At 42.7% G+C, this 23,502-nt stretch overlaps 1 protein-coding gene across 4 annotated transcripts in view; it reads right to left on the bottom strand.

The window, feature by feature from the left end:
- Positions 1-23,502, bottom strand: part of LOC117247979 (signal-induced proliferation-associated 1-like protein 2) — a 104,576-nt gene that overhangs the window by 11,455 nt on the left and 69,619 nt on the right. For 2 of the 4 annotated variants that reach the window (XM_078161019.1, XM_078161018.1), the window contains exons 10-17: positions 18,884-19,138; positions 14,235-14,381; positions 12,618-12,721; positions 12,447-12,535; positions 8,051-8,424; positions 4,535-4,783; positions 3,338-3,391; positions 611-749 (exon numbers count right to left, since the gene is read on the bottom strand). In XM_078161019.1, the coding sequence (XP_078017145.1) occupies positions 611-749; positions 3,338-3,391; positions 4,535-4,783; positions 8,051-8,424; positions 12,447-12,535; positions 12,618-12,721; positions 14,235-14,381; positions 18,884-19,138 (1,411 nt within the window). The remainder of the gene's footprint in view (positions 1-610; positions 750-3,337; positions 3,392-4,534; positions 4,784-8,050; positions 8,425-12,446; positions 12,536-12,617; positions 12,722-14,234; positions 14,382-18,883; positions 19,139-23,502) is intronic. The other 2 variants (XM_033612671.2, XM_033612676.2) reach the window with 2 other exon arrangements.

The following is a 23,502-nucleotide window of genomic DNA, read 5'->3' on the forward strand; positions in this document are numbered from 1 at the left end:
CCTTCTGCAGGGATGAAGTGCATTTCTATTAGAATTGAGCAGCATCCAAAAATAACCCATTTGTATGTCTCCAGGGTCTCTTCTTGTAGATAATGGAAGGGGGATGGGGGAATGGTGTGGTGGGGACTGAAGATGCAATTAATAGAGTCTGCAGGACCCAGGAACATCAAACATCGATGCACTCTCTCCAACTCCCTGCCTTTAATCCATGACATCCCGACTGAGCAAACCCAGGCCCCGTTATAAATTAAATTATCCAAACACTCGGTGCCAGTCAGTGGGGACTGAAAGGGTTTTGTGTTGGGAGAGATGAGCCCCATCAGCTGTGGTGCTCAGCAGCAGGGCCAGCTGAAAGGCAGCAGATGTTTGTCCTGCTTTTACTTGCTTCCCAGCAAGAGGTTATCTGCTCTGCTTCTGGCCTTGTGGGTTCTGTGCCTGTTAGTCAGCATGATGAAATAGCCTTAGGGTTTACAGTCGGTCCTAACAATGCCATGTCATCATGCAAACAATTATCACTTCCCAGTTTCAACAGGTTTTATTTGTCCTTGTGTGGAACAGAACATTACAGTTATCGAGTAATTTAGAGGTTAGTTAGCCACGATGACCTCACCTTCCGAGTCCTGTCTTCTCCTGGAGGGCTGTCGGGCAGCATCATTTTAAGGTATTCTTCTTTTGAAAGTCTCTGCAGTGATTTTCCATCCCGCTCAGCAGCCTGGAGCCGGCAGGCAGCCTCCTGTGCGTACAGCTGCCTGTAGACCATACAAAAGGCACAGAAGAGCTGAGCTCATCAAAAGGGTCATGAAAGATACATCCTGCAAGGGAGGCCCCGGGCAATCGCAGCTTGGGTCCAGCTATTTAGAAAATAATGTCAGTATCACACCAAGGGTTCAGGTGGATATGTCTTAGCATGCCAACGTCAGGTGCCTCCATGCTGGTCAGTTGAACGTGGGGCAGCGGGGGTTGGAGAGGGAGCCAGGGAGGGAATTTATTTCCAATCCCACTTGGTCCCATCTCACTCTGCCAAACCAATGATTAAAGACAGTGTGAAGAATGCAGCCAAGCACTGTGAGAGGTAGAAAGGAAGGAAAAAAGAGGGTTTTGGACAGAAATTACATCCAGAGACAAGTGCAAACCACAGACTCTAGAGGAGTGTTCAGACAACAACAGAGGACAGAAGTGCTGTTAGACAGGATTGGAAAAGGACCCACAAGAGGTGACATGTTTTGTTTTGGTGGTGGTGTTTTTCATTTCAATGATTTTGAGGGTGCTGTGTGTTTAGAGGGGGGACAGAGTGAAGGGAGGATGTGACTGACCTGGCTGGTAAAGATGAGTGGCTGTGAGACCTCTGCTTTAAGTGAGCAGCCTGTGAGAATGACATACTGTGTACTGGTGGCAGGGTGTTACATGGCCAAGGAGGAATATGCTACACAGCGAGACGATGGATAGTCTGGCTGCTATGGTTACCTGGAGACACTATTGCTGAGAGATGCCCTATTTTTAAGGGGACCTTTTATGCTTTTTCTCATTTTCTGACATATATATAATGTTACAATTTCGACTTTTCACATTAACGTGGTCAAAGCATCAAGTATTGAGGTAAACGTATGTAAAGTAATCCCTGTGAGCGAAAACCTCAGGCTTCAGGCTGTTCTGAATACTGTTTCCACTGTTATTTTTCTAGTTTAAACACAAGCTGACATCAGCTTTTGACAGATTTCTTTACATGATCTTACTACCACACTACTGCAAGTGTTTACATTACATAGCCTACACTGCTACATGAAGCTACATGCTAACATCAGAAAAACACGTGATCCTGGTTGCTGATGTTAATTTCTGCCTGATTTCAGATCATATTGCTGGAGCATGTCCAGTTGTGTTTAGAAGCTTTTATTGGAGATGCTTAACAGGAGAAAGTGGCACTATGCACAGTCACTCTCCAGCTGCAAGTATGCTGCTACATGTAGCTACATGCTAACGTCAGGGAAACACAATCTTGGTTGCTGAAATAAACTTCTCTGCAATTTTAAATTATATTATTAAAGTTATTATTAAAATGCCGCTATTCTCTTCTACTGTCATTCCCCTGGCTGCAATGATAGTGCAGAGGCGCTGAGGCGGGGAAGACCCTGAAGCGCGGACCAAACAGAGCAAACTAAAGAGAGAGAACAGGTGCTAAAACTGAGCGTTTCAGACAGAGGGTGAATGCAGGTGTTCCAGCACAGACAGCATGAATAAAATTAAGTATTTTCTGAACAATAAATCATGTATTCTAGTAGAAACTCAAAAATAAGTATGAAACTGAATATAAACATAAAAGGTCCTCTCTAGGCACCATGGCAACCGATCCCTAAATACATAGACGGGTATTGCAAATGTCCACGTCTGATTGCCAGATGCATTCTAACTGATCCATGAGATCTGTAGTTCAAAGACAATTGCTATAATCTGAAGGCTGCTTCTAGGAAGCAGTGCAATAATTGAGCTGGTGGTTTGGTGCTGAAACTGTGGGAAACAGCCCCCTTTTTTTCCTCTCTAACCTTGTTCAATTTGTTCTTACATGATCGATCCATGATTACGGCATGATTGGAACAACACTAAAGCCCTGACCTTTGCAATTAAAGGTTATTCTACTGTGCTGAAGCGTTTGTTCAATGCCTGCAGTGTGTAATAAACGTTCTCTTGCACAGCAGGCCCTGAGTACAGGTGGGAAAAAAGAAGGTACGTTTTCATCTACCTGTTATGAATACATGTTTTTAATGCCAGAAATATGAAGACAAAAATAATTAATGAAATGTTTTTAGGCTTGGCTGAGGAGAAACTGCAATAAGGGCTGATGGAAACAGTTTTCTTTGATTGCACCTTGATGTTGTGGTATCTTTTTCTGTGTCTTCTACTGTAGACAAAGCACTGATGTTGTGCTGCTAATAGCTCTCATAGAGTTAAACTTGACCAGAACCAATATGGATAAAAAGAGTGTTGGTGTCGGAGTGCATGCAGCCACAACACCCTTGGTTTGAGTACAGACTGGGTTGCTTGTTGCATGTCACCCCTCCCCCCCCCCCCCCCCGGTCACTACAGGAGCTGATAAAAACAGAAGGAAGTACTGTGGACAGCCCACAGCAGTAGGATTCTGTAGGAGATACAGCAGAAATGTCACAGCCACTGATGCACAGCTGGTTGTCCTCCATTCTCAGCATGTGCCACATGGCAGGACTAGCACTTTAGACTTGCCATGAGACACAAGTGGGGTGGTGGTCTGGGACAAACGGGTGAGGGCTGGGGGAGGGGTGTGTGGGGAAGCAGGCTGGGCCAGGGAGGTTTACCAACTGTGTACCTTGAACGCTCAGACAGCATTTTGAGAAGGAAGGCTAACAAGCTTTCCGCTCCTCTGGAACAAGAAGCAGAAGCAAGAGAGAAACAACCCGGGGTGAGAAGCATTGTAACACATCCTGCATTACATACAGTGTTAGAGCAAATGAGAAAAGTTTTTAGAAAGGGGGGAAGAGAACCTTCATTATGTTAGAACAATATCTGTGAGTAATATTAGGCCATTCATCATGGGGCACTGTTACGTAAGATGAAATAAAACTGTAGGAATATATAAACAAACAATGGGGAGGGTAACTGAATTACAGAGCTTTTTTCATAAGTCGGCAGGAGATGACTTCGCTGCATGCGATCAATCACATACTCCTTAAGTGGCAAATTTCACAGCCTAAATGAAATTACTTGGGAGCTCGAGCAGAGGGATTCTTCCAGGGCAAATCTCACATTCTCTCCTCCAAAATATGCCCGCAGCCCACACACAAACACCTTCAAACAAGCACACACACACATCTACACCCACACCATCAAAGCTGTGTTTCACCATCAATGGCTCTCTGTTCTCTACAGTGAACCATTTAATCATCAGACAGATACAGTCAGTCGTCACTACTCATATAAAGTCGGAGGGGAGTATACATCCTCAACCTGGCTGAGCGGCTGCATACATTCCTCTTCCTCTGTGATATTTCTAGAAGCTATTTTGTGGCGGGTGTGTCCTTGGGCGGCATGTGTGACAGCAGTGTGTTGTTGTTGTGTGGATTGTTGCTTGGCTCCCAGCAGAGATGCTGATCTGGTAGAGGCTCAGCCTGGCAGTCCAAGGGGACGGGGCTTCACGGGAACAATCAATAACCGCAAGTGACATGTGCCAAGTGTATTATGTCCGCGGCTTCATTGAGCTTATTTATTTTGTGGCTGTCGACTTCAATCAAGACCAGTTTATGCACACTGGGTGGGCTGATGGAGGGGGAGACACTTGTGTTGGAATGGGTCTGGCTCTTGTGCAACAGTAAGTCTGGGAAGAAGCAGCTCTACAGTGCTGACGAGGCCGGTTAGCGTGATTAAAAAGTGTGTCATCTAGCTTTGCATGATAGCTAGCGCTGAACTTAACATGAACTGGCACCAATCTCTAACTTTTTTCGTAAAGAGCATATTTGATGATCTCACACATGCTCTCTCTTGCTTTCTGGCTCTCACACACACTCACCCACACTCTGAAATGTTGGGAGGTCCCTCAGTGCTGTGGGCATCCTCGTCATCATCGGTCGTCTTCATGCCCACTGGGAGTTTACAACCAGGCTGTGGTCGTGTCTGTCCACAGGCCTCTGAGCTGGGCTCCGGCCCCGGCTCTGTCCCTGTGCTGCTGGTCTGGGGGATGGTGTACACCTTGGAGGAGTCAGCGGACATACAGTATCTGGCACCACGGGCCAGGGGACTGCCAGAGTGGTGTGAGCCACTGACCGAACAGCAAAAAAAATAAAGCATAATGTAACTCAAAAGTGACCAAAATGAATGACTTTAAAAACAGAGAAAAAAAAGCATGACAGCATAAACAAACATCAACAATGGAAAAAATGAGAAATGCTACAAACAAAGCTCAGATGTTGAGAAATAACCCAACAGGATGATTTTCAACTTAAAATGATTATTGAAAGCTCTGCCACGATGACATCATCCCCTCCACATGAGAGTAGAGTTGAGTTAGTTCACCTCTGACCTACATTGGAAGATGACTCACATCCAGTCTATTGTGTGCATAAACCCGCTGAACTTTGCCCTTTCAATATTAAGTCAAATATCAACTGACAAACCAGATTAAAGGGTCAGTGCATTCAAATCAGAAAGACGCATATTTTACAACTTACTCCCAGCGGTAGCTCAGCATGTTTTTTTTTGTAGAGGTTTTGAATAATTCACCACTATGCCCTCTGCTGATTTCTGACTCTCAAAGCGTAATAAAAATTACTTAAAAAATAACTGTATGGCTACATATCACTCAGTAAATGGGAAAATGTTTCTTATTTTGTGATCTAGGTGAACTGAATCCTGAGCTTATGATCAAATGGTCAAAGGATTGGTTTATTTGTAGAGACAGGGATGTATATTTCTAAAACTCATCATACTTAAGTGATATTTCTGCCCCAGGTTCTAAAATGCAGTAACGACGTAGTGTCTGGTTTATATAAAATACATTTCATTTAAATGTGGCTATGTGTCATTTCCTTGTTTATGATTACTGTTCAAGCTTTGTGAAAGTACTCAGAATAACTCCATATGATTATACTAAATCCTCATTCATGTTACAGTAGATTTATGCAGGATGAATGAATCACATTTGACAGTGATGGGATAATGAGCCATGCATCAAAGAAAGAGCACTCTGCCTGTCTGTGCTCCTTTATAATTTGCATTGCTTACATTGCATCCTTTGCAATGTTTAGCAATCCCCCACATCTACTGTAGCTTCCTGTTCATCTCATCATCAAAATGAGGGTGGACAGTTTGTGTTTCGTGTCATCTGACTGGTGAGGATTCATCTGTTATCTGCTCAACTGGACTCAGGTTTAGACAAACTGCACAGGTCCATAAAGATGTCGGGTTTTGGTTCTAACATCTCGTTGTTTCCTGGAAAACTTTCAGCAAACACAAAACATTCTTCTAAAATACCTCTGAGGCATCAGAGCTGGCTGAAGCTGGAGGCACTACACACTGTTTCCATATTCATGACCATCTGGGCCACACCCTGCAAAATGTGCTCCTGCTGCTTCACTGTTTGCTCAGATGACACTCGGGTGTCAAAGACCATTACATAAAAGGTGGGAAGCATCGGAGTAGTCAAGGTGATGGCATGGGCTCTTTCCTCATTTCTGAATGATGTCCTGGAGTGGACAGCTCAGACGCCTCCAAAACAGGTCAATGATCTCAACAGATTGTGCTAACATAATCCTGTATGGCATAAACAAATACCCATTCTATTTCATACAGACAGACTGTGAGTGGCTGCAGGGCCAGCTCGCCCTGACACCCCTCCTCTTTCCCAGATGGGCCCCAGTCTGGTGAGCAGGACTTGGACGGTAGTGTGATGAAACCCCCCGTGTTGCTGCGGCCTGACAGTAGCCCCACCCACCAGCTTCTGCACAGCTGGATGAGTCAGGCTGCGGGTTAGGAGTGAGGGCATGCGGTTGGGTGAAAAGGTCAGCTAACATCCAGCAACCACTCCTTTTGTGCATGTAGAACAGATAATGAGTGTCGGCAGTGTTGTATGTGTTAATGTACATCTGCATGTTAAAACACAGTGGACTGTGCTCTGAGCCATGTACCATGAAAAGGGGGGGATTTTTCTCAGCGGGCAAATCAATGACTCAACACGCTAGAATTGAACCACAACCACAGAAATAGAATGAAAGTAGAACAGAGATTTCCATTCAAATCAACACAGCAGGATGGTCAGACTGATGGCTTGCTGCAGCCTTATAGGTGATCAAATGTATTGACACCTTTTAACAGTGAGTAGATTTTGTGAGTAGCATTTATAATGGGTTATAACAGGCTAGTTCATCTCAGTTTCAACTGCTGTTTGTTGGACACTCACACAATAAACCCTTTCTTCTCCAGTAACGTTAAAGCTAATCTACGACAGTTTGCAATGTGTTAAGAGTTACGTTCACTAAAAAATATCTTGGATAATGCTTAACATGTAGATTTGTTAGTTTGCAGATAAGCTACTGACTAAAGAAGCTACACCAATAACAGAATCACAATATTCAGAATTCACGTCTTTAATGTCAGATGTCACTGAGATTTCAGTTGATTTAAGCTGACCATTGGCTCGCTAACACCAGGGCACACAGGTGTTGATTATTATGAATGTGATCACAGGCCTATAAGCCAGACTTAAGTAAAACGCCAATTCAAGCCCCTTTCACACATGCACCGCAACCCTGAACTTATCTCGACATTATCCAGAGGAGCTGTATATCAGAATGAAACTACTGACTACTTGTTGAGTCCATGTGTTACAAGCATGTATAATTGTCCGGAGAATTCAGAGCAAGCGAGTGGGTGTGTTGATGACATTTCTATCCTGCAAATGGCGCACAACTGGAAGACTACAAACATCCAAGGGTGAAGAAGAAGGGTCATTTATACAAAGACGTCAATGAAAAAGTCTAACTGGAGAGATGATGAGATTCAGGAACTCCTGTCTATAAAGACATACACCGAAATCACCAGACAGATTCAAGGTATAGCAAGAGACTCGAAATTACTGAATGGCTACATAAACAAAAGACTGATTTTTGCAGAGTACAGTTTGCATCATGCCCAGCCTCGCCTAAACCAAACAGAATATTTCCAGTGGGTCAGGGCGTCTTGAATTATCAAATGATGACAGCAAACAGTTCATGTCTGTTCTACTCTCATCCTATTTCTACAGCCACAACAGCATTAAATAAATGCCCTTAGAGAAGACAGAACATCAACAGTCACCGCTGACATTGGCTGGAGTATACAGCGGAGTGACAAAAGGCAAAAACAGCATCAAGCACAGTGGTAAAGTAGCCTTAAGGATGGCCTCAGCGCTCTGTGGCTGAGATTCAACATATCACCATCTCTGCCTTGACCGACACCAAACAAAGTTTCAGCTGCAAAACAGATGGAAACTCTAAACTGTCTTTAAGGGGAAAACATTAAATACAACACACATCCCGTCTCTGCACTGTACCTTGAATGGGACGAGATCTCGCTCAGGTCCCCAATGCTTCCTTCCGTCACATGACTAGACATAATGGCAGAGGCGTATCCTTGTGGCAGGTACAGTTTCCCATGATCCTCTTCTGATGCCCCGTCCTCATGGTGCTCCGATACCCAGGGGTGTCCCTGCTCCCCTACCCTGCCCTGTAGCAACACCCGGGCCCCAGGGGCCACACAGGGATTAGTGTCGATGCCGCTGTCTGTGGACGCCCCTTTGATGTAAGTGAGGCCCAGCATCTCCGGGTCCATCAAGTCTCCAGAGCCAAAGTGCTTATCGTCGCTGTTGCTGGAGGCGTTGCTTGAGAGGGTGTTGCTACTTGAGTGGCTAGAGTTTTTATCACCCGTCTAGTAGAAAAAGAGAGAGCAAGAGGGTTAGAGGAGATAGAAATACAGCACATCAGACAAGGTCAAACAGCAGCTGCAAATAATTCTTAAAGTTGCTTTAACATGCTTGGTGCATGGACACATGTTCATGTGTCCCTGACTGGAGCGACTGCTTGTTTTCTTGACGGCTTTGATGCTGTTGGGCTGGTTGGCAGCAACAGGAAGGAGTACAAACAGAATATGCTGAATGTCACATAATGCGTTTGTGAACACTTCAAGGGGAACTACGCCCATGTTCAAAATCCAAACATGTTATTCCTGTAGTTTTAGAAAGTCCAAAAATATTAGTAAACATGACTAAATCTCTCCCAAATCCTGAAACTAGAGTGCTAAAGTGCTAAAACTCAAATTTGTGATGTCATCAAGATGAAAGTCTGAAGCTGCCCTTGACAATGAAATGGGAAACATGCTATATACACAACACTGAGAGCACCCAGAGGAATGTCCTGAGCATAGATTCAATCAGGCTAACAACAACAACCACTTCTGGGTAGACAACTGGCAACTGATTAGAACTGCAGATATACAGTACAGGCCAAAAGTTTGGACACACCTTCTCATTCAATGCGTTTTCTTTATTTTCATGACTATTCACATTGTAGATTCTCACTGAAGGCATCAAAACTATGAATGAACACATGTGGAGTTACGTACTTAACAAAAAAAGGTGAAATAACTGAAAACATGTTTTATATTCTAGTTTCTTCAAAATAGCCACCCTTTGCTCTGATTACTGCTTTGCACACTCTTGGCATTCTCTCCATGAGCTTCAAGAGGTAGTCACCTGAAATGGTTTCCACTTCACAGGTGTGCCTTATCAGGGTTAATTAGTGGAATTTCTTGCTTTATCAATGGGGTTGGGACCATCAGTTGTGTTGTGCAGAAGTCAGGTTAATACACAGCCGACAGCCCTATTGGACAACTGTTAAAATTCATATTATGGCAAGAACCAATCAGCTAACTAAAGAAAAACCAGTGGCCATCATTACTTTAAGAAATGAAGGTCAGTCAGTCCGGAAAATTGCAAAAACTTTAAATGTGTCCCCAAGTGGAGTCGCAAAAACCATCAAGCGCTACAACGAAACTGGCACACATGAGGACCGACCCAGGAAAGGAAGACCAAGAGTCACCTCTGCTTCTGAGGATAAGTTCATCCGAGTCACCAGCCTCAGAAATGGCAAGTTAACAGCAGCTCAGATCAGAGACCAGATGAATGCCACACAGAGTTCTAGCAGCAGACCCATCTCTAGAACAACTGTTAAGAGGAGACTGCGCCAATCAGGCCTTCATGGTCAAATAGCTGCTAGGAAACCACTGCTAAGGAGAGGCAACAAGCAGAAGAGATTTGTTTGGGCCAAGAAACACAAGGAATGGACATTAGACCAGTGGAAATCCGTGCTTTGGTCTGATGAGTCCAAATTTGAGATCTTTGGTTCCAACCGCCGTGTCTTTGTGAGACGCAGAAAAGGTGAACGGATGGATTCCACATGCCTGGTTCCCACTGTGAAGCATGGAGGAGGAGGTGTGATGGTGTGGGGGTGTTTTGCTGGTGACACTGTTGGGGATTTATTCAAAATTGAAGGCACACTGAACCAGCATGGCTACCACAGCATCCTGCAGCGACATGCCATCCCATCCGGTTTGCGTTTAGTTGGACGATCATTTATTTTTCAACAGGACAATGACCCCAAACACACCTCCAGGCTGTGTAAGGGCTATTTGACCAAGAAGGAGAGTGATGGAGTGCTGCGGCAGATGACCTGGCCTCCACAGTCACCGGACCTGAACCCAGTCGAGATGGTTTGGGGTGAGCTGGACCGCAGAGTGAAGGCAAAGGGGCCAACAAGTGCTAAACACCTCTGGGAACTCCTTCAAGACTGTTGGAAAACCATTTCAGGTGACTACCTCTTGAAGCTCATGGAGAGAATGCCAAGAGTGTGCAAAGCAGTAATCAGAGCAAAGGGTGGCTATTTTGAAGAAACTAGAATATAAAACATGTTTTCAGTTATTTCACCTTTTTTTGTTAAGTACATAACTCCACATGTGTTCATTCATAGTTTTGATGCCTTCAGTGAGAATCTACAATGTAAATAGTCATGAAAATAAAGAAAACGCATTGAATGAGAAGGTGTGTCCAAACTTTTGGCCTGTACTGTATGTGAAATATATGTGATATAAAGTAAAACATCATTGGTCTGACCTGTCTGATGTTCCTGCTGTGCTTATTTTATGTACTGTGTTGCTTGCAAGCATCCTTGAGAAACCAAATGTACAACTAACCGACTGTGACATCTCACTGCCAGTTGGACTAATGTTGAGTGCAAGTTTGGGGTAAATTCAAGTTGACATTTTCTTTCGTCTGTGGCCCAACAGCTAAATTAGCAACCAAAACAAGAATGCGGTCATTAATGAGATATGAAAGCCTCAAACATGCATTTTAGATGAATGAGATGAAAATCTGTTGAAAAATGAAACATTCAACATGTTGCTGCCATATGTCCAGAGCTGTCTTTGAGCATGTTTGCTCTTTGCAGATAGAAACCTGAAAAACTTGAACCCCTTTCCACTCTTTATTGTTACCTGGCAACCCCAAACATGACAAGACTTCACCATTCTCTCTTGATATCTCAGCTGCGCAGTTTAACTGTATGTTCAGAGGTTTCTACCCACAAGTTACTGTTGGAAAACATGGTGATTTGGTCTATATGGGTGCATTTTCTGTTTCAGAACTGAGAACGCTACATTAAAATAAAGGTCATTTGGGTATAAAAAAGAAAATCATCCCATGGGTCCAAAAAAACAAAACAGGCTTCCATTCATTGTCTATGATGACATCACATGTTTGAGACTTATCTCTCTGGTTTCTGGCTTTGAGGGAGAGCAGCTCATGTTTCTTTCTTTTTTGAGTTCATAATTTAGGTGGTGTTCCCCTTTAAAATGTGGTACTTATGTGAGAGAACCATGAGATCTGGCCCCTATATAAGTTTTTAAAGGGGGGTATGACATTTTCATCCACTTTTTTCTCAGTTCTGACCAAAAAGCCAAATTTCTTTATGATCCAAGCTTGATAAAAATATGCCAAGTCATGCCAGAAGTCTTGACTTCAGTTTGCATCCTCAATGTAGGTCAGTACCCTAATAATTAAATGTATTGACTAAAAACAAGCCTTTAGTAAAGGGGGTTAACTCGATGCTTAACTAGAGAATATTTAACTAAGACTTCAGGATTATGACCCATAATGTTTTCTTCATGCTGCTATGCTAAACCCTGCTAAATCATGAAGGCAGCTTAAATCACATCACATCAAAAAACAGCTACTCTGATCTAAAAAACAGGCTCTGTGCATTAGGGAAAGAGAATGCCATGGGAATGGTTTAAATTTTTATCCAGCGGCCCAGGTTAATGCAACACTGGCTGAAAGCACTGAAAGATGTTGTTAGCTGTATGTGGCAGCCTCCAGCATCAAAGGAGAAAGAAAAGACGAAAGGAGACGGTGAATGGGCCAAAAAAAAAAAAAAGATAAATGAGAGGGGAATATAGAGAAAGGAGAAAATGAGAGGCTCGAGCACTTAATATATTCAACCTTCTAGGAAAATGTGTCCTAGAAAAGTGGGAGACAACCAGAAACGGTGATGAGATGAGACGCCCGTTAGCATGCTGATGAAGGAAAAGTGATAAGTGCAAAGAGCGGCTAGAGGGGACGACATGAGGTTGAATACCCCAATTGAGTTGCTGCTTGCTGCAAAGCACATAAACAAGGGTAATCTGACCTCACCCCAATTCAAACACTGATGCAGGGTAAACCAGGTCTGACACTGCAGAGTTGGGCATCTACTCCAAACACAGCACACGTACTGTAGAGGCTGCATTAAATACTTTGGAGCATCGTGCCCTTCAAAACAAGTTCAATTTCAAATCACTTCCATTAAATGTCATGTGCGCAGCTTCTGTCAAACTGAAATCAAAGTAGGTCAGACATTTACCCTGGACAGCTTGTTGGGTGAGTCCTTCCCTCCTTCTCTTTGCTTCAGAGGGTTCAGGATCTTGGTGGAGGGGATGTGCCATTTGGCCTCTGTGGACCGAGAAGAAAAGAGCTGAGTGTGGAGAAGTGCCAGGTTTGAATAGACAGCAAAAATCATTGTTGAAAGACTCACCTGCAGACCTGGTCCTCTCCAGGGTGGGCTCCCGCTCCCTGTGGATCTCTCCGTCTCCTCCCTGGATGTCACCTGCCCGCTCATGCAGGATAGGGGAGGGACACCTGGTGAAACAAAGAGGAGGAAAAATGGGCTGTAAATTATTTTCTCTCTATATAGTGAGCTCTGTATTCTAGTCAGAGAAAGGCTTCAATAGATTTACCACAGATGTACGGCAATTAGCTCAAGATCATTTAAGGTTGAATCACTTGAGCTTATAATAGAATAAAGAAGCTGCCACACAATGCTGACAGGAGACCTCCTTTCATTCGACTCAGACACTCTCTTGCTCTTGACAAAAGAAAAAGAGCAGCAGATTTTCCAATGCGGGTCTTAATTAGACCTTTAAGAGCTAATAAAGGTTACGACGGATGAACAGAGGCCGTGCTGTTGCGTGATCTTTAGCTCAGACTCTAACCTGAGATCAATTGGCCAGTCAACGCCGTCTGTTGCTCTGCGTCGTGGCAGCTCTGACAGGGCACAGTGATCCCTGAGAGTTCAGTGCACTTTTGAGGCCTCTGACAGAAAGGCAGCAGTGTGCAGCTAAGCCTCTTGTCATGGTCTGTAACCACTTACAGACAGACACTGGTCTCTGATGGATTCTGCTCATGTACAAGACTCAGCCTGACAGATGTTATGCCTGTGCAGTCTGAAGCCCCTGCATACCATTATATGATCGAAAGCAGGAAGAAAGAACTGAGCATTGAAAAGAGATCTACAGTATATTGATATGTACCGTTAAGGGGTCAAAACATATGAAAACTGGAAAACTTTGATGACAGAAGGAAATTGTGGTGGCTACTTTCATGTTGACAGAAGCTGCAGGGTCTCTGTCAGCTGAGGCCTCTTTCTCTTTCTCTGTTTCTTGTGATTATTTTTTCTCAAAAGATCTTTTCAACTGCTTTCTCCAAAATTACAGTGTAGTTTGCTAAAATGGCACTCCAGCCGCAGTGGGTTACACTGAAGGACAAGAAAGAATTCTTTCTAATCACTTCCTATCATACTTAAGTGCTCATCCTTTTTTATATTCTGAGCAGAGGAAAAAAGATGTGCTCAAAGTTACAATACCAAAAAATACTGTACTTGGCTTGGATTTTTAATGGCTGTAATAAAAGTGAATGGCTTAATTTACAGAGTGGCCATTTATGTGTGAGGTCGCCTTTATGTTCTGAATAAAATCATAAAAAAGTAAGGTTTTGGGATGATTGAGAGGAAACTATAATAATGAATGTTGAATGAAAAGAAATTTCATACATGAAACTCATCATCCTCCATCATCTTCCCTAATTTTAAGCTCTGGATGTGGTATTAAACCGTGGCAGGCATAATTTTATTGTTTTGTCAGATACCGTTCCTTGCACACACACACACACAAAAAAAAGGTGACAACTGGCCAAAAGTGCGGCTGATGATTTAGTCATTTCATGTGGAAAAATTGCTGTCATTTTGCAAAATTGCAAGTTCTCAGAAATAGCGCTTGGACTGATTGTAGCTGCATTCATTACTGAAAAACCGCGTATTCCTGGAGGGACTGCCTGAGGCTGTTTCAAAGGAAGTAACACTGCTCTGGTTTCATACCCATCGTATCCAGGCTGCTGGGACCAGGTGCTGCTGCCGCAAGGTCCCGGATCACTGGAGGAGGACTGGTTACTGGGGGAGCTTCGGTAGTGCTGGTCTCCTTTGTTACACGAGGTGACCTGGGGGTTCTCCATATCCTGAATTGTTCTGCAGAAGCAAAAGATGCATAAGTGTAAAATATGCTGCCATAGAAAACTGGCTGTATACGAGATCATTTGTCCGTTCTGTTTTGGGCTGCAACTAACTGCCTAAAGTGGTATTTTCGAGGAATTTTTGACTATTTTTTATCAATTCTGGAGTGATGAAAAATGTTTAAAATTAGCCCCGAAACTGTGTAACAAATGGTATCAACCCCAAAAATTGCTGCAACAATTTATGAGACATAACTGAGCTGGAATGGTAACCATATACTTCCATCATAGTGTAATAAGACACTCTAAAGTTTGAATAGGTGCCTAACCAAAACACAATGTTTGTTACAGATTTGCGACAAGAAAAACTTGACAAACAGTGTGGAGCTGTCACTCACATTTATCTTCAGGCTTCCCACTTTCAGATGATGTACACCACTTTTATGTGGTATTGGCTCTTGACCCTCTATCTTCCCCTATAGATCCTCTGTCCCTCCCAAAAAGGACGAAAATAGGTGTATGGTGGGTCTCAGAAGGTTAATTGTTTAATTAATTGTCAGAAAATATTAAAAAACTACAGTCACAATTTCCCAGAGCCCAGGGTGACATCTTCCAATAGCTTGTTTTGTTCAACCAACAGTCATAAACCGGCGGATATTTAATTTACAATGATAACAAAAAGTGAATTAATGAATCTGCAAATGACTTGAAAGATTAGCTGACAGTAGAAATTGTTGGTAATAAATTCAGTCAAGTCAATAGTCAATATAGTAATTGCTATTCTAATCATTTTAACACTGCTCTATTGGTACATATTATTATTTGAAACAATTTTACACCCCATGCGTAAATTAAACACTCTAGAAGCTGATATTTCACAACTGGAAAAACTTCTTTCCCTCACTGTTGAGCAGTAATGACTTTATTATTGGGTGTCACTCCAGCGAATAGCACCGTGGATAATCTCTAAGAAAATGTGAGAGCTGTCAGTGAGGGAGAAGGTGTCTTGTTCTCCAAAGACAAACAGAAACATGGATTAGTTATGGTAATAAGCCTCAGTGAGTGATCCAGATGGTGTGGCTCTCTGTGTACGTAGAGTAAAAGACAGAAGTAGCTCGTCAGTGTGAGAGGATGCTTGAGATTTCTGCCTTGAAACACAAACTTGACTCCTGTTCTTGAACTATCTTCTCCCACACGATCTGTTAAAGGAAGTTTAGTCATTTACCTGCTTAGACTTTGTCTGTTATCTCAGCTCAATCTAATCAAAGTGTGTTTCACTTTCTTGCAATGAGCCCTGACCAAACTTAGTATCTTAGTTTCTTTTCTCACTTTTCGCCTGGTCAGGAGAAACTACGGTATCGAGTGTAAAATAAACATTGGACTCGAGTTATGTCTGCTGCCTCGAGGCCTTCCTTTTAAGCAACACCAAAGTAGGTTAAATGACCGGACGGAAATAAGACTGCAATAACAGAGGCAGGATGGCTTTCACATTAAGTCTCCAGCCAGGATCTCTCTGAATACTCTGTCATCTGTGTCTTTTCTCTCATTTATTTGTTCATATAATGCATTTAGGATTGGGTCTGAATTAAGATGATATCCCAGATGATAGAACGTGTGTATTTTCTCCCTCCTTCTTTTAATATTTCAAGGCATAAAGATGTGAAATCAGAAGGTACATTTCATAAAAATAATCTAGTAGAACCTCATAATTCAAAAATCACATAACAAACGTCCATTCAGAAGGCGACAAATTCTTTCCCTTTCTGCTTTGTCATCAGGTTTCCTTTGTCTGGACCTCCATGGGAAACTCACTAAACTGTCAGTAACTCAGTCGCGGCACACATCATCCAACGGTTTGGCCAGATCGCTACATTTCCTCCCCGGCTGAAGTGTTAGTCTCCTCAGTCGGGTCCAGGCGCTTTAATGTGAAACAGCAGCAGCTGCTTTTTGTTCTCCTTCTCTTCCTCCCTTGACATAATGTAAAGTTCTGAGGGGGGAGATATTGAGCTTTTTCTTTTCTCTCTGCGCTACAATAACATTCAAGGCTATAGAGATTAGCGGTCAATCCCAGTTGGCTGCGTAGTAGGTGTCATATTTTACAGTGCCAAGTCTGGATTCAGCTAAATGTATGGATGGGATGATGCTTTATCTGAGCTATCAAGATTCATGTGTGTTCTATAGATCAGTGGTTCCCGACCTTTTGTTGTCGGACATCCCTGTCAGACGAACTTCAATATCCTTTCATTGACACCACCTGTTGCATATATGTTAATTTGAATTTTCACTGGATGTTATTTAACACTAATAATTATGCAATGGTGGGTATTATTGCAATGATTCTTTAATACAACTGTGCCATCACTGTGTAAGTCAGGTTGGTCAGGTTTGCTGCCATCTGAAGTGGCAGAGATTTAAGGTTTCAACTGTTTTATCCATTATTTTTGACAAACTCTTTCAACTGTTTATCCATAATTCAGCAATCTATTTTAACCAAATACTTTCAGCGAAATATTTCAGATGTTTATACATTAATATGGCAAGTAGGCGATTTGAGGGAGGACGAGCGGGGATGCCCATCCCACTGTCGGCCAAATGACCAAAATGTACCCCTCTTTTTGTGATGCTACTCAGCCGTTGAGCACTGCCACTCAAAGAGATGAGACTGGAATGTAATATGTTGGCTATATCACTGTCGACTGTTACAGTTTCTGTAAAGTGTTAGTCTGTCATAAAAATGTCATGGTATAGTATGTGATATAAAAATTCATAGTGTGTGCACTTGTGCGGCTGGCTCGCTACAATGGCAGTCAGTCATCAAAACTCTGAGAGCCCCTGATCCAAGACTTTTGTTTCAAAATGCTCTAAAATGGTCATTTAAGCTGTTGAGTTTCTAATAATGTATTCTAGGGAAAATTTCTCCTACACCCTCCTCAAGGGTTGGGTCACAGAAGGTGTAGATTGAAAATGGTCCCCCCTATCCAGTGTTAAGTAGGTGATTATGGCCCTGATTTCAACTGTCTATCCATATTTCAGCTCTGTATTTTAACCATGTATTTAGATTTGTCTGCCTGCTTGCTGAACAGTTTTCACGCACTCTCAATCGCAATACATCATGTTCATGTGTTACAGCTGCATCTGTATGTGTTTAAAAAAAAAAAAAAAAAAAAAAAAAATCATATCTGAATATCTATTTTTTTTTTTCAGATTAGTTTCGCTGCTCTACAATCCACGTATCCACTGGCAACCGCAGACATACCCCCTGGGGTACAAGTACCCCTGGTTGGGAATGCTGCTACAGACTACTGATTGAAATTCTGAAAAACAAAAAATATGATCAATTATTCTATATGTTGATTTATTTTCCTGGAATATGCAACTGTATAATATTCTTCTCCTGTCTCCCTCCCTCCCTCTTTAGTCTCCTTTATCCCCCTCCTCTACTCCCACTCCCTCTGGGGTGCTACATATCGTGGTCCGTGAAAGAGCACTCTCTTTGTTTCTGCAGTAATTGGATGAGATGAGCTGAGCTGTGTCAGTGTCCCCATCACCTCCTCCTCAGCAGGGTGCAGGAAGAGGAGGGAGCGGGGGAGTAGGAGGGGTACGAGGAGAGAGCGAGAGAGAAAGGAGCGAGGCAGAATGGAGCGCTCCCGCTGCCAGGGACTCTGATTAGGCAGAGAAGGCGACCATTATCCCAGTATAGTCAGAACAGGCAACACCAGGGGGGGTCGGTGTGACACACTGGAAAGGTTATCATGACTGTAGGGGTTTCATTAGAATGAACAAATCACTGCTTTACATGGCTCAATGGAGATGTCCAAAAGAGACACCGTCTAGGACAGGAACAAAGTCTGAGTGTGGCCTTATCATCTGAAGGGAGATGAAAGCGAAGCCGTGAATTCACCAGACTAAAATGCCCCATTTATATGTATGCAAATAACTGAACACAATAACAGCCCCTCAAAGTGTAACTGCGGCTCTTCTCTAAATGAGACAGGCTCAAAGGTTCAAAGATTTCATCTCAAAGGATTGGATCTTTTGAGCGTCGTGATGTTTGATCGCGTGCTTTGCTCCGCCTGGCTTTCTGAAAAACCTTGAGTAGAAAGCTTGACTTCCAAAAGTGTCTCAAAAACACAATTTTGTTCATTTGTTTTGTTCTTTTTTTGCATTCACCTACTTTTTTGCAGCGATGTCAATTATGTTGCAGTGACTTGATCTTATTGTGATATTCTGACTTAATTACTTTATTTTTTGAGATCTGTGTAATGCTTTCAACCACTGTGATTTTAGTCTTATTGTGTATCCTTCCTGCTGAATAAGACTTGCTGATGAAAGGTGAGATTGTTGGCTAGTTTTTAGGAAATTAAACTCACAACAATTGCACACATACTGACCCAACAGTAGTATGTTCTTCTACAGGCAGATAAGCAGTGCTCCTGTACTGTGTGTGGATTAATATGCAGCAGTGCACAAAACTTCTTTTAATATGTAAATTTAAAGTCTTTTATAGTCATGCCTTACCTGGACCCATCTGGCAGCTTCCTATCAAAGGAGGTACTCCGTGGGATAGCTGCCTGGTGCTGCTGGAGGATCTGCTGGCACTGCAGGCGATCAGGGCCCTGCGTGGGCGAGCCCCGGGACAGCGGCGGTCCAGCAGCTGTGGGCACCCGGTGCCAGGTGGTGTTTCTCCTGAAGGGTGTCTTGTACTCGCAGGGTGTACCTTCGCTGTCGACCTTGTACTCCACCATGGGTATGCGGTAGAGCTCGGAGCAGCCCCTGAGTGGGAAGGAAACAGAAGAGGGTGGAAGGTTAGCAACGAGGCTGGGATGAAAAGGCTGTAGTGGCATCCGAGTTGCATTGCAGGTTGCAGTATAACCCGAAATCTTAGCTAACCTCTACAAGTAGTATTTTTGTCAAACATTTAGCTGTAAGCAGTTGCTAAAGTTGTTAGTGTCATGTTTGGTGATGCTGAGCAGGCAGTGTGCAGCAGGTTTATCGGAGCTTTATCACTGAGAAAAACTGCATATTGCTTCTGGAAGTGGAGCTGATGAGAGTTGTGAGATTACTTTTGGGGAACACAGTAGATTAATCATGAACCAAACAATTATCATGAATCACATTTTTCCACAATTGTGACTTCCGCAGTGAGCATATATCTACAATTACACTTCATTACTGAGGATGTAATGAATCATGAGAATAAGAAAACTTAATAGCTGAAATTGCATTCATTATTAGTCATTATAATGATTGTGTCAGCCGATAAATCAGCATTACAACATCATAATGATTATTAGTGATGCAATAATATTAAACTTCAGATTACATTACATGTTTTATTGTGGGGGTTTTTGGCCCATTGAGTTGATAATTTAATAACATTTTGCTCTTGTATGAGCAGACAGGTTGAAAATTATTAGTTATAACAGATGTTTACTGTACAACACAACTGACCCTGATGTCCTGGGTAAAAACTGGGGGGGAGGGGAATCGTTCATCCGTTACCATGACTACACCAAAAAACACTAATGCTGTCAGAAATATTTAGCCAGAGGCAAACGTCTAAATATAGTGTGTCCGTGTGCAGGCATGTGTGTGTGCCAACAATAAACACACACAGTTGTGTGTGCACACTGAGGGTTTGCGGGCACATTGGAGACCCACAGAAAACAGTGGAAAACACTTTGCCTATTTTAATAGAGCCTAAAATCTCAGCTTGCCACTTAATCAGATATAGGTCTCCCCTGAGCAGCTCTTCACAGGAGGCTTTCCCCTCCCTCCGTCTCCATCCCATTACTGCTAACAACACTGAGGATCTCTGGGATGGACAAGGCCTGTGATGCCATTTCATGCAACATTAATCTCTGGGGCTTGGTGTGTATGTTTGGAAGGACGAGGGGTTTACAGGGTTTTGGGTCGGGGTTAAACAGCCCGGGTGCTCTGCTAGCTCTCCAAAAGCATCTCAAGCATGACCCTAATGATTACACCGCCTTCCCCCTCCAAAGTCCATTTTCCAGAATCCACTGGGGGATGGAAAGCTGTGTATACTTTGCTGTGGTCATACATGTACACACAGCGGAGTTTTAGGAGGGTGCGCTGGCTGATTGCAAAGACTGTGGTAGAGGGGGCGAGTAATCCCTCTCAGAGAGACCTTTTCATCAAACTGGGCTATGGGTGGCTGGGCTGTTTACAGCTGGCCTCCCACTGGAGCTGTGGGTGTTAGAAGATCTAACTAGAAGATCATCCTTTGCTTCCTCCTCATCCACAGATTTTCTCACATCTGGTCAATGTCACTGGCAAGCTGGCCTCATTCATGATGAAGGACTGACAATGGTGTGCTCTACATCCTCCATAGTTTACATTATTTATTTACTTTATGTATGTAGCATGCATCACTGGTTTGATATATGTGGGGCAGTGACAGTAATGAGTGGCGTTTAAGCATCAGAAGATCACTGATGTCCATAAAGGGAAAAGGAATTTATCTTGTTGAGTGAAGCTACTATTTGTGAATGAGGAGCTCAGAGATTGGTGATTTAAAGGAATACTCACCCACGAAATAATCATGTGTAAATCAATTACTCATCAAGTGTTATATTGAATTTCTGAGAGAACATTTTCTTGCATCCTTTCGGTGAAGGAAGAATCCAAAAACAATGAAAATTCCTGATGAACTGGAGCAAAAAAGAGGGCGGGGCTTAACAACTGCAATTTAAAAACATAATAAGACAAATAAGCTACTGACAAAGGCAGTGGTAGAACAGCAGCTCCCATGTTCAGTGAGGTAAAATTCATGTTTTTGTGAATGGAGTCTGGCTTTGAAAAGAGCATTGATATGTTTCACTTTTGGGTGAGTTCCCTGCCAGAAAGGGCTGTCTGTTTGTACTAAAGTACTAAAAATGCAACTAGATTAATAAGACTTGGACAATACCCCTTTAACTTCATTTCATCAAGAATATTCTGTTTTTTGGATTCTTCGTTTGCCATAGAGGCATGTGAGAAAATCAACTTTTTCTTCACACTTTCAAGGTAACACAGGGTGAGTGATTGATATACAAATGGCCATTCCTATATATAATCATTACTTCCTTCATTGTGAAACCTGTGGTCTATCAATCTCTATTTGTTCATGTCAGAAGAAAAGGATGCTGACAAGAGCGTTACATCTCAACTGTTGGTCTATTGGTCTTTAACAGGGCTGCTAACCCACTCATTACCTTGATGAACTGTTTGTGTGTGTGGTCATGCAAGGTTGCCACACATCATTACTCTCTGAACAGGCTAACCCTCGCTAACAGCTTGTCAACAAGTAAAGGTCTCAGCCGTTGTGTCTTGCTCTCCTTTTTGCACCAGAATGAGTAAGAACTGACAAATTAAATTTCTCTTATAAGCCTAATATTTTCCCTCAGTGCCTTTACAAACTTGGTAGGAAGTGGAAATAGCCGTCGCATTGGCCTGATGTATGTGGAATGTGCTTCTTGTTTGTAATGTATAGGGGGGAGTCGTACTAGCTGTGTATAAATCACAGAGAAACAGCAGGAAACGGGTGTTTGGTCAACAGTTAAACCTGAGCTGGAGGCTGGTTGTGGAGGAGACACATCCAGAGGAGGAAGCCAGGAACTGCTGAGAAATAATACTGCCTGCTTTCCCTCGATTCCACCAAGAACTGCTGCTGCTCTTCCAGCTAAATGTGAGAGGCTATAAATTATACCACAATGGCCTACATGAGCCATGAGGTGTACATCTGAAACTTAAAACAAACATTCAGTCAGCTAAAAATACAGCTACTGTACATCTGACTTATTAAAGGAAATAATTTGACAACACAATGCCACAACATGGAGTGGCATTACTAAAATGACATCACTGCTCATTTGCAATAAAAAAAATAAAGAGTCTGCGGCCAGTCTGAGGTGAACAATCAGCTCCTTGAGGCTCTTAACGAATTACAATAGATCAGTTTGACAACAGGACCTTAGACCTCAGCCAGAGAGCTGTCACTCTGATGACATGGCCAGCGACTGATGGACATGCTAATCCATTCCCACAGTCAGACTCCATGTCACAGCAAAGAGCCACAGAGGTTGTGACCTCCACCAGCCCTTTGCAGAACACTGTCAGGAGGTTCATTAAGTAAGGTGTGTAGAAAAGTGCATTGGATTGCAAAAAAAGAGGGAAAAGCCCCTTTCAATGATTTCTTTGCAAACTGATCTAAAAGGGAAGAACGCCTCCTGTGAAGAATGTTGGGGGGGATTAAGCCGAGCAATTTGTGATGCAGGTTCTCTGAGTTTTGGTTTAGCGGTGCTCTCTTTCACAGGGTGTCGGCATGGGAAGTAAGAAATCCAGCTTAACTTCAGTCCAGATGAAAATCCATCATGACAAGTCTGATGACACTTCAAAGGAAAGGTCACAAGTGGCCATCTGAATGTCACAGGCAATACTCATTATCAACAGGGGGCTGCTGCAGGTTGAACCCACTTAAATTTGGGTCACCCACCATTTTAAGCATATTTTTTGTGATTAAAAGCCAAAATGTACAATTTGTTCTAACAAAAACACATAAAAGTCCAATACTCTGAAAATACAGTTGCTTTTTTGTTTCTGTTACTGTTTGTATGTCTTGTAGTAATCATCCATTTTAGTCCATATTGTACTGATCCTCTTGTTTACTCCTTCATCTCTGATGACCATATACCAAAACATACAATCACTGCCATGTTCTGCACATCGCATTCCTGTTTCAAAGAGCTAATCTTTTTCATCTTTTTCTCATTAGTTTGATCCAAGGCTAACATGTTGAACTTGTTTAAAGCTTTTCAGAGTGATGATGGAAAAGCCTCTGGTATTGCACTGGGCTAAAACCACATCCTTCCTCCAGTGTAAATAAATACAGTACAAGGTACAGCTAATATTAGAGGCATATCTCCACTGGCTTCAGGCTGGGAAGGGTAAACCCTGTTAAGGGCATACCCAGCTTTAGGCGGTTTGTCTCTAAACAGTTCTACACAGTGGACTAAGTGTTCTTTTTCCCTAAAAAAAAATAAACCAACATAATCTTAGTGACCAGATGACCCCATCAGTCCTTGATGAATCTGAAGGAATCCCAAAATAAGAGACTATTCTGACAATTTAAAAACACC

Source organism: Epinephelus lanceolatus, chromosome 17 (genome assembly GCF_041903045.1).
Source record: "Epinephelus lanceolatus isolate andai-2023 chromosome 17, ASM4190304v1, whole genome shotgun sequence".
NCBI lineage: Eukaryota > Metazoa > Chordata > Actinopteri > Perciformes > Serranidae > Epinephelus > Epinephelus lanceolatus.